This window comes from Capsicum annuum, chromosome 11 (genome assembly GCF_002878395.1).
Source record: "Capsicum annuum cultivar UCD-10X-F1 chromosome 11, UCD10Xv1.1, whole genome shotgun sequence".
Lineage (NCBI taxonomy): Eukaryota > Viridiplantae > Streptophyta > Magnoliopsida > Solanales > Solanaceae > Capsicum > Capsicum annuum.
In genome coordinates this window covers 10,870,038-10,882,880 of record NC_061121.1, presented here as the reverse complement: position 1 = coordinate 10,882,880, position 12,843 = coordinate 10,870,038, and the positions used below count along the sequence as shown (strand labels likewise).

General features: G+C 33.1%; 1 protein-coding gene across 1 annotated transcript; it reads left to right on the top strand.

Moving 5' to 3' along the window:
* Nucleotides 1-819: 819 nt before the first annotated feature.
* LOC107847103 (cytosolic sulfotransferase 12-like) lies at nt 820-2,306 on the top strand. The gene has a single exon (XM_016691344.2). It carries the CDS (start codon nt 858-860, stop codon nt 1,854-1,856), a length of 999 nt encoding a protein of 332 aa, XP_016546830.1. The 5' UTR covers nt 820-857; the 3' UTR covers nt 1,857-2,306.
* The last annotated feature ends 10,537 nt before the right edge of the window (nt 2,307-12,843 follow it).

The following is a 12,843-nucleotide window of genomic DNA, read 5'->3' as shown; positions in this document are numbered from 1 at the left end:
TCTACGTGGCTCCGCCATTGTTGTCAACTAGCAAACTATCCAATAAAAGCATCATACTAAGAAATGGTCATATTAAGTGAAATTAGTTTTAAGTGATTTCTTTTAACGTGCTCAAACCTTGACAGATAGTGTTACTCGATATATACCTATGTTGATGAAATCGAGATAGTAAGTATTCATTAAAATTGTTGATCAGATACACAAACTATTTTTGGACAAATTTAAATAAGCATTTATGTGTCTTAATGCTTACAAGTACTTATATGATCAAGCTCTTCGCAATTCGCTTTACTCTCATTTGCACAAAAATCGTAATATACTTGTACTGGTGAAGTATAGTGTGATGTTTTGAATAGATGAGGATAGGTCCAAAAAAAAAAGACCGGTAAACTTATGAAGAAGGAGTACATATAATATTTTAGGTGAATCTTACATATCGGAAATGGGAGACGAAAGTAAGGGCTTTATAAGGAACTGAATTGATTTAAAAGATTTCTCTTCAAATTGATATACAAATTAACTGAGTTGGATTTCCATTTTTAGAAGAAGAGAAGTTGTTTTGCAAGGTTATATAATTTGCAAAACTTATTCAACTTTAAACTCATAAAAAAAAATATGTAATGATTATTCACAATATGGTGTATATTATAACACGTTATATTTTTATACCATGAAATGATAGAATGAACCAAATATGATGTTAGACAAGCTCTAGGATTGGACTCAAGCTAGCTCAATCATTGCCTATCACATGCTTGGTGATTTAGCTCTCTATATAAATACATGCATTCAGGATTAAATCTTTCATCCTACAAACTAAAACAAACACTCCATTTATATATATCCACTTTAAAACAATGTCAACATCTCAAACTTCTCCACAAATTCCCCCCAAGTATTTAAGAGAGGATCTACTTAGTGATGAATGTAAGAAATTGCTCTTAACTCTACCAAAAGAAAAGGGTTGGCTTGCATCACATATCTACAATTACCAAGGGTTTTGGATAGCACCAAGACATCTACAAGGTGTGATTGCATGCCAACAACAGTTTCAAGCTCACGATAGTGATATCATCCTTGTTACAACTCCAAAATCAGGAACAACTTGGCTAAAAGCACTTTTATTTGCTCTGGTCAATCGAATGAAATATTCTATTTTTGAACAAAATCACCCTTTACTTGCCAAGAACCCTCATGATCTTGTTCCATTTTTGGAGCTAAAACTTTATGTTGATGGTGGAGCCCCTAATTTTTCATCCTTCACTTCACCTAGACTCTTGTCAACTCATTTGCCCTATGCTTCATTGCCAAAATCTGTCCAAGATTCAAGAACCAAACTTATCTACTTATGTAGGAATCCTAGGGACACATTTATTTCTATGTGGCATTTCACAAACAATTTAAAACTTGATCACACCAATACCAATTCCATCGAAGAAATGTTTGATTTTTTTTGTAAGGGTGTGAGTCTTTATGGTCCGTTCTGGAATCATGTATTGGATTATTGGACGAAAAGCATAGAAAAACCTGACAAAGTAATTTTTTTGATGTATGAAAAAATTAAAGAGCAACCCAAAATTCAACTTAAACGCTTGGCTGAATTCTTAGAATGTCCATTTTCTATTGAAGAAGAAAATTATGGAGTAGTGAATGAAATACAAAGAATGTGTAGCTTTGAGAATTTGAGCAAGTTAGAGGTGAACACAAATGGAAAGTTGTCATCTGGAGAGAAAAACAAAGCGTTCTTTCGTAAAGGGGAAGTTGGAGATTGGAAGAATTATTTCACTATAGAAATGAGTGAAAAACTCAATTATATTATTGAACAAAAGTTTCAAGGCTATGAATTGAAGTTTTAATAGATTTAATTGAGCACTGTAGACACGTGATTTTTTATCCTCCCCGAACTTTAACACATTTGTAACATTAAATATTTATTATTCCCAGTCTTTATTTTAGCTTTTAGATATGGAGGATTTGATATTATTTTAGGGATGAGTTTCTTATCTCCCAATCATTGTGTCCTTAATTGTTATGCTAAAACTTTCACCATATCTATGCCTGGAATGGAAAGGTTAGAGTGGGAATGTGTTTATAAGCCTGCACCCTTAAGATTTGAGTTTGCTATTCATGCCCAAGATCCAGTTAAAAGGGGGTGTCAGGCATTTCTAGCTCATCTTTGGGATAATAGTACTTTAGTCCCTCCTATTGCTTCAGTTTCAATAGTATGTGAATTTCTAGAGGTGTTTTCTGATGATCTTCCTGGAATGATACCTGACTGTGAAATTGACTTTTGTATAGACTTAGACCCGAGCTCTCACTCTATTTATATTCCATCTTATTGTAAGGCACCAACGGAGTTAAGGAATCTCGATTGTTGGAGTTGTTAGGGAAGGGTTTTGTATATTCTAGCACTTCTCTTTGGGGATCTCTTAGGCTTTTTGTTAAGAAGTAAGATGGTAGTATGCAGATATGTTTAGACTATCAATAGTTGAACAAGGTGACAGTTCATAAAAAGTATCCCTTGTCTAGGATAGATGAATTGTTCGACCAGTAGTATAGTGTTGCAGTATTCTCTAAAATTGATTTAATTAAGATCGGATTATCATCAGCTTAAGATTCAGGTAGAGGAAATTCCAAAAGCTACCTTTTGGACTCGTCATTACGAATTCTTGGTAATGTTATTTGGCTTGACCTATGCACCAATCGCCTTTATGGGTTTGATGAATGGGGTATTCAAACCATATTTGGATTCACTTGTAATTGTCTTCATTGATTATATTTTGGTCTACTCATGAACATCACTTGCATACTGTGTTGGGGTTGCTTAAGGAAAAGCAATTTTATGCTAAGTATCATAGTAATGATGTATTATTTAGTTCCTTTTAATCACGTCTTTTACATACTTAAATTTGATTGCAACACAGTGTAATTTGTAAACACTAATTTCACAATGAGGTTGATGGAAAGACACTACTAAAAAAAGGGGAAAACCGACCACAAAAATCGATCACAAGTGGTCGGTTTTCCCCTACAACCAACCACAAAACCGATCAAAGTTCGTGGCCGGTAAAGTTATGGTAGGTTTTTAAAAACCGACCACTTGTTTTTTTTTTAAAAAAATATATATATTTTAAAAATTCATTATTATTTTACTAAAATTGTAAAAAATAATTTCAGAAAAAAAAATCGACCACTTGTGGTAGGTTTTTTATTAAATTAATTAATTAAATTTAATATAAAACCCACCACTTGTGGTCGGTTTTCTGGAAAAAAAAATTCAAAAATCTGAAAAAAAATTGAAAAACCTACCACTTGTGGTCGTTTTTTTTTTGGAAATTTAAAAAAAAATAAAAATAAAAAACCAAGTACACAATGCAACAACAATAATTCAACACAGTAGTAATCAAATCAATACAACGGCAACAACAACCAAAAACTAAATGTAAATACTTTCAAAAGTCGACAACACGTACAAAATGTCCTACAAAAGTGAGTATGAAAAAACTATAACAATACTTTCAAACAACAAAATGTCTAAATAATAAATACAACACATACAAAAATTTAAAAACTAAAAGTCATCATCATCGAATTCGTCCTCGTCTTCCATATCATCATCCGTGCTGAAATCAACCAGGGGGCCTAGACCTTTTGCAGCCCGAATGCATCACCAGGACACGGAGGAATAACCCCCGCAGTCTGAATTAAAGATCTGAACTGCTGCTGCAGCATCTTGATTTTTGATGTTGTTTCCTTCTCGATCTTCTTCTAACTCTCTCTCTGTTCAGCAAGATCTTCAGTGAGTTGAGAAACCGTATTTTGTAGTCTTTCAATGGTTTCTCTATCAACTGAAGAGCTAGAGTATGCATCGTCAGACGAACACCTAATATTATCGCCAAAAAATTTTGTGTGGAATCCGTAGAAATGGCCTCTATTTTCAGGACCCATAGCTTTTGTCCATAACTCCTTCTCTACATGCTTGGGTATTGGGTCACCCTGACTTTCAGGAGGCTAACTACTACGATACTCAGCAACAAGACGTGTATATTCGTTCTATATTTAAAGTAAAATTAATACTAAAAGTAAAAAAAATATTAAAGTAGTTATAATTCAAAATTTGTTTCTTACATGGACAACTTTTGCACGAGCTTTAACCCAGACACCTTCATCAATCGGGTCCTTTTTTTTTCCGTATGAGTCTCCTCGAATAGCTCATCAGTTGGTATTTGCCTACCCTTATCTTTTTTCTGCATATGAAAATATTATATATCAATGTTCAAATAATAAATAAATTTAAATAGAAACAAACAATTAACACTGTAAAAGTTACATACCATTTTTTCCTTCACAACAAGAGTACTTTTGGCACCCGCAGTATATAGGGAGCCACCCTTGGATGATGCCTAGGCTTTCCTTCCTTTTTCACTTAACAATTGGTATTCTGCGCTACTCCAATGACGAAGATACAGTGGCCATGCGGGTGCAGGAATCCACTTAGGTTTTACCGATTTATTTCGAGCATAATCCCAGAGATTGTTAAATTTGGCTCTACATCTTATGAAAAAGTTCTTCTTTATAAGAAATGTATTTGCATCATCCCACCAGTAAAACTTCTACAATAAAAATATAATATTCAATCTTTTGTTCTAACAAAGTGTTAATAAGTAGTCGAAAATTTAAATCGTTACCTTAAATTCTTCGAACATTCTATCCCTATTAAGTTCTGGAACCTTTTGCCAGCTGGTCTAGTAGCCGTTGAAGTGCCGAGTAATTCATATTCGCGCCTTTTGTCCAACTCCACCATCCGGCCTAAACCTACAACATAAGATCAAACAGTAATTTCATAGAGCATAATAGTCTAGTAATGAAAAAATAAGTAACATTATTATATTTAGAAATCTTACCCTTTCGCAACTAGAACAAGATAAATCCTTCAAGAATCATCTCTATCTCCTTGCTGCCTAGTAAGTGATGGTGGATACACTGCATAGGCGGATCTGAAGCACCAGTGGAGTGCCTCCAAGCTGAAGATCCGACAACCCAATAGATCCAACAGAATCACTGTGCGAAGCTGCATAACTGTTGCAGGAGGGTATTGATGATGGTAGATGTCTGGAGGGGCCAGCGGCCGTTTGATAGTACTGTGTTGGTAGTGGCATGGTCATACGAGCAGAATGAGTCGGTGTAGACCCATGTAGTGGCCCCACATGGGTAGGAGTAGGTATCGAATCTTCGAACGACCTAGAATATGAGGGTCATGTTTTCGCGTCAGCAAATCGACCCTCAGATATATGAATACCTATGGGTCGTCTATAAGCCGGAGGTTGTCTATTCTTTTTTGGTTTCGTAGTATCAACTTTTCCTTTACCCTTGTCACCTCTGCCTGACATCTAAACTATGTTAAATTAACAAGTAGTTAGTTCCTACAAAATGAATATATAAGAAAATATTCCAAGTAACTAATTTCAAGTTACTAATTCAGATTTCAAATCGCTCTAATACAACGCGAGATATAGACAAGAATATTTTTATTACTATATAAATCATGAAAAAGTGGAAACAACAAACTTAAACAATATATTACATATCAATCTTAAACAAGAAACATAAAGGTTAATATATAGTACAAAGTATAAAGACATCAATACATAATAAATACAACCTACACAACTAATCCTCCTCTTCTGAAGACTCTCCACTAAACGATACACCCTCTTCGGAGGTTTCCTCATCTCCTACCTATTCAGACTTTTCTTTCGCAATATTAACATTTTCAAATATATTTTTTGGGTCATTCAAATCGTCCACTAATTCAACGTCCACTAGCTGGTGATCAATCTGCATTTCATCTTGATACGCAGTCTCCAACACATTCTCAACTTCCACCTGGCCTATAGGCTTTGTTTTAATTATATCCCACCAATCAGACTTGTCATTGCATAACAAATAAGGAGCATAATACACTTGTTTAGCATTTTGCGCTAGAACAAATGGATCGTAAATAGGATACGACCTATTGTGCTTTACTTCAATGATGTTATGCTCCCTATGTACTCTTGTACCTATTGTGCTTGGATCAAACCACTTACATCGAAAGAGGACAATTTTTTTATTGGGAAACCAACATACTCCAATTCTAAGATCTCGTGTATGATGCCAAAGTAATCAACACTATCATTACCCTTAACCCAAACACCACTATTGTTTGTTTTCCTTATTCTGGAGTGTTGTTCGGTGGAAAAGTTAAACCCATTTACTTTGTATTGGGACATTACATTAGCTTCAACTGGACCCAAAGAAATATCTCTCAAGAGATCGTATGCGGCTGTATTTGATGAATGGTGTACCTAAAAATATTATACATATATATATTTTAGTTGAGGAATGTGTAAATGTTTAAACTTTGTAGAAATATTAATACACTTACGAACCTCATTTTTAAACCACATAGCAAAGGATGCATACACTTGATTTTCATGGAATTGAGTCTTAAAGAAACTGAACATCCAACATGGGAAACACAATTAGCTTCTGTAAGGGAATGAGTAAACAAATAAGACATGTTAAAATTTTAATCTCCTTACTTCAGAAAGGGCTCGATTTCCGGACAATTCAGCATGACATACAGAGTTACTGACTTGCGCTTCGTAGGAGTGAGCCGGCGAGGTATGGTATTTTTATCCTTATAACGAGATTGATTGAAAATTGATATCAGTTGTAAATGAGGCTTATTGACGTTATCCTTATGATGATTCAGTCGGTTTCTTGAACAAGCAACTTCATCACTAAAGTAGTATAAACAAAATTGAGAAGTTTCTCTTGCAAGATATGCCTCGACTATAGAGCCTTCCACCCTATGTTTGTTTTTGGGACCCCTTTTTAATTTTTCAATTACTCTGTATAATGTTAAGGTTAGATTTTTACTATATTTTAAAAAGATATGTATGAATTTAAATATGTTGCAAATGCTTATCATTTGAATGGATACATCCACCTAGTATGAACTGGACCGTCTAGCCAAGCTTCGTGCACAAGGTAAATGGGAAGATGTTTCATCACATCGAAGAACGTTGGCAGCAAAATCTTCTCCATCTTGTTAGTGATAACAACAATATTACTTTCCATTCGCGCCAAATTTTCTTCTTTTAATGTGGTGGCACATAAGTCTTTGAAGAACAAACTGATCTCTGCTATTGGTTTTCATATGTTTTCAGGTAAACTAATAAAAGAATTTGGAAGTAATTGTTCTATGAAAACATGACAATCATGGCTTTTCATTCTATGCAAGATTCCTTGTGTCATATCAACCCTCTTTCCCAAATTTGAGACATATCCATCGGGCATCTTCAAACTTTGAACCTATTCATATATTTGACACTTTTGGTCCAACTTGAATGTAAAACTAGCCTTGGGCTTAAGAACATTGCCGTTGGGCCCCTGCTGTAAGTGTAATTCTCTGCGGTTGCAATATTCTGGTAAGTCAAGTCTGGCCTTAGGATTATCCTTTGTTTTGCTTGTGACATCCATAACTGTGTTGAACAAGTTGTCAAAATAGTTCTTTTCAGTATGTATGACATCAACATTATGTGTAAGTAAATTATCTGGCCAATATTCTAACTCCCAAAATATGCTTTGCTTAGTCCAATTATGCGAAATGCCATATCCATCAAGCCCGTACAATTGTTCCTCGTTGGATTTAGGCAAATCCTGAACTATTTTTCAGACATCATGACCAGACAACCTTAGAGGTGAACCATCATATTTCCTTCTATTCCTTTTGAATGCATTCTTGAGTCTCCTAAATTCATGATCAGGTGGCAAGAAACAACGATGACAATCAAACCATGAATTTTTTCTGCCATGTCTCAATGTGAAAGATTTTATTTTTTCCATGCAATATGGACAAACCAGTTTTACAGCTGTCATCCACCCAGACAACATTCCATAATCAGAAAAATTATTAACAGTCCACATTAGATATACACGCAGATTGAAATTCTGTTTAAGAGAGATGTCCTAAGTTTCAACCCCCTAATGCCATAAAATTTGAAGTTCATCAATCAAAGGTTGCAAGTAGACATCTATTCCGCTTTTTGGATTACGTGGGCCAGGAATAACACAATTCAGAAATATATAGGGACTAGTCATTAACAGTTCAGGAGGAAGATTATAAGGAGTGATAAATACACGCCAACATGAATATGGCACACCACCAACTAAAAAAGGAAAGAACCCATCCGCACATAATCCCAATCGAATATTTCGTGGATCAGCTGCAAAATCTGGATAAGTTACATCAAAATGCTTCCAAGCCTCTCCATCAGATGGATGACACATAACACCAGTGGGCATTCTATTTTCACTGTGCCATCTCATATAAGGAGCTGAACTGTTTGAAGAATACAACCTCTTCAACCTTGGTATAAAAGGTAAATAATGCATCGCCTTAATAGCAATTTTTATATAGAGAGTGCTGACAAAACTTACAGAACTCTAGATTAGAATCTTCCGTAAAGTATAAAATGTAGCCATTTTCTCAACAAGCAATTCTAACTGAGGAGAGACCTAACTTTGACACCAATCTTTTTGCCTTATAGAAAAAATTAGGAACCTCCAAGCAGGGGTCAACTAACTCTTTAATAAGGTCTATCATTGAGTCCATTCCTCCTTCAATAATATTTCAGTATAATTTAATACTTAATAATCTAAAAGCAACAGACAAACGAGAGTGTGAACACCCGTCAAACAAAGGATGACTAGCAGCATACAATTCTTTGTAGAAATTGCCCGCTTCACTATTAGGAACATCTTCAACATTTTCACTAAACTCAACCCCGTGTTGCATCCCAAAAGCATCGTGCACCATTTCTGTCATTCTAGTATCTTGATATTCATTATGCTCTGCATACCTACTACTTTCTTCTACAACAAAGTTATTTTGCGCAACATCCCCAAGAATGCCATGCAATCTTAAAAAGTCCTCGTGAAACCCCTTTCTATAAAGATGTTTCTTTACATCTTCTTCACTTACAAGATTTATCCCATCACATCTAACACAAGGACAAAGAATAATCCGATAACATGTCCACATATCAAGTGTCTTAGTATGTTCAACAAATCTTTTAACACCTTCAACAAATTCCTCCCTGATACCCATTCTATTATCATTGTTCCGTTGATATATCCAGCTATAATCAGGTTCCATCTAGGCAATCAATCAGATTCAACTAATTAGATCAAGTCACAAAAATTTAACCATTTTCAAGAAACTAAGTGACCTACCAAACGACATTCAAAAGAAAAAAATTCCCTTTAAAGTTCCTACACTTAACCATTTTCAAGCAACTAAGTGACCTACCAAACGACATTCAAAAGAAAAGAATCCCCTTTAAAGTTCTTACACTTAACCATTTTCAAGCAAATAAGTGACCTACCAAACGATATTCAAAAGAAAAGAATTCCCTTTAAAGTTCCTGCACTTAATCATTTTCAAGCAACTAAGTGACCCACCAAACGACATTCAAAAGAAAAAAATTTCCTTTAAAGTTCCAACACTTAACCATTTTCAAGCAACTAAGTGACCTACCAAACGACATTCAAAAGAAAAAAGTTTCCTTTAAAGTTCCTACACTTAACCATTTTCAAATAACTAAGTCACCAACCAAACAACATTCAAAACAAAAAAATCCCCTTTAAATTCCTACACTTAACCATTTTCAAGCAACTAAGTGACCTACCAAACGATATTCAAAAGAAAAAAAACTCCCTTTAAAGTTCCTACACTTAACCATTTTCAAGCAACCAATTGACCTACCAAACGACATTCAAAACAAAAAAAATTTCCTTTAAAGTTCCTACACTCAACCATTTTCAAGCAACTAAGTGACCTACCAAAGGACATTCAAAAGAAAAAAATTCCCTTTAAAGTTCCTACACTTAACCATTTTCAAGCAACTAAGTGACCTACCAAACGACATTCAAAAGAAAAGAATTCCCTTTAAAGTTCCTAAACTTAACCATTTTCAACCAACTAAGTCACCTACCAAACTACATTCAAAACAAAAAAATCCCCTTTAAAGTTCCTAGACTTAACCATTTTCAAGAAACTAAGTCACTTATCAAACAACATTCAAAACAAAAAAATCCTCTTTAAAGTCTCTACACTTAACCATTTTCAAACAACTAAGTATCAAAATAAAACCACATTCAAAACACAAAATCTCCTTCAAAGTCCCTAAACCTAACCATTTTCAAGTAACTAAGTCTCAAAACAAAACCACATTCAAAACAAAAAATCCCTTTTAAAGTTTCTAGACTTAACCACTTTCAACCTATCATGTCACTTTTAAAGTCCCTACACTTAATCATTTTCAACTTACCAAGTCACCAAATATAATCACATTCAAAACAAAAAAACACCTACCAAGTCCCAACACATTCAAAACCAAGCCTTGAACTTTCATGCCAAATGATACAAGATCAAGTTCACAATACAAGAAACAAGCAACAACAAGGCCAACAAGATGTCAAGAACAATGCTAGTGAATCGTACAAGGCCACACACGACTTCACTAGACTTCAATATGAACAATGAAAGAAAGATAACAACAATAGTGAATTGCACAAGGCCCCACACGGCTTCACTATATCAACATATCTTTGATATTTTTCTTAATTTCATGATATTTCCAAACGACAGCTTCAATCTCCTTATAGATTCTCTCACAGGAAGCTGCAATATCGAAAATGATGAGGTTAGAAAATTAAAAGATAGAATACTATAATTTTCTTCAAAATACCCATCTACTCTATGCAAGATATTACTCATTTCAGTCCACATAACATACACAATCTATACTACATTCAAGTTTATCCCTAATTTTTCCATTTTCAACCAAAACATAAGAACTAGGGTTTCAAAAATCAAAATGAAGTGAAGTTAACTCAAAATAAGGTCAACAAATCTCACATTCTTACTTACTTGAGTTGGAAAAACCAAGATTTTCTACGAAAACGTACTTGTTCGACTGATTTCGAGTGTCAAAGTATGTGTTTGTGTGTGTATACGGGTTGAGTAGTTTTGTGTGTGTATGTTGTTCCCGTTTATTTTGTGTATATCAATTGGAAAATTTAATACTTTGGGTGGGTCGGGTTGGGTTATTAATTATTTTTTTAATTAAAATTGTAAAAACCGACTACGTGTGGTCGGTATCTTAAATATTTTTGAAAACCGACCACATGTGGTCGGTTTTTATGATTTTTTTAATAAATTAAATTTTAAGAAACTACAATTAATAAATTAAAATAATTTAATAAATTAAAATTAATTTTTCTATTAATTAATTTTTTTAATAAATGCTATAATATTTATAACAATATCCAATTAATTTAATACAATGTGTATATATATAAATCAAATAATTAGTTATTTTATCATCACATTAACACGAGTAGTATATTTCCTCCAACCCATAATATTATCAATGAATTTCGCAAATTACGATAAATTTTTGGTTCATTAGCTTTTAATTACAATATTATATATATATATATATATATATATATATGTTAATCAAATAAATTATCGACGTCTTACATTATTACAACTTCAACAATATATGCGTATCTACATTGACACAAAATAGTATATCTATTTCTTCAATAATATTATATCAATGTATTATTCAAAATATTTTGATATATAGATTCTTTTATCGAGCTTTCGATTACTGCGTATGTCACTACACGAGATATAAATATCACATACACAATACCCCAACCCCATAATAATATTAAACGTATTTCACATATACTCATATACAAAATGTTTAAGTGAAAAAACTTAAATTCACCGCCAAAATTTGGCGGTCGTTCAAAATTCAAAGCAAATGGTAAGTATATGTCAGTTTCATGATTCAGTTTTCTGTCTCCCTCCCCTACTTCCTTTCTCCCCCCTCCCCCATATACCTCGTAATACTTTCCTTACGTTATTACAACTTCAACAATATACGTGTGTCTACATTATATTGACACAAAATAGTATATCTATTTCATCACTACACAAGATATACGTATATATAAATATATTCAATTGGCTATCAACATTCAAATACATACAATATACATCATATACCCGATTTTACTACCCCATAATAATATACAACGTATTTCACAGAAACTCAGTTGAATTATCGGTTGGTTTATCTTATGTCATTAATATATATACCTATATATACATACACACACATATATATACCTATACATACACACACATATATACACATTATCAACTATATCAATACTTACTATATACATCACATATGTACACGAGTATCTTATCCAATAATATAATTTGATGTATATCATATACGTACTATATACATCACATACCCAATTTTACTACCCCATTGTATTTCACATATACTCAAGTAAATTATCGATTGATTTGTCTTATGTCATTAATATACCATCGCTATATAATATGTATATGTTATATATATATATGCATATACATACGCATACATATACACACTATCGACTATATCAAGTTTAAAATACGTACTATATACATCACATACGTATACAAGTATATTATCCAATAATATAATGTGATGTGTTTTTTATACATAATTAGATTAGTGATTGATTAATTATATTGGATTAGCTTAATATATTTGGTTTTGATTATATATATAATTAAGTGTTACTTAAAATTATTTAATTTTTAATTTTTTTACTTCAAAAATCGTCCACAAGTGGTAGGTTTTTTAAAATTATTTTTTAATTTTAATTTGAAAACAAACCACTTGTGGTCGGTTTTTTAAAAGTATTTTTCAAGTGGTT

Coding starts and splice junctions, on each gene's coding strand:
- LOC107847103 (XM_016691344.2), top strand. CDS start 858: ATGTCAACATCTCAAACTTCTCCACAAATTCCCCCCAAGTATTTAAGA.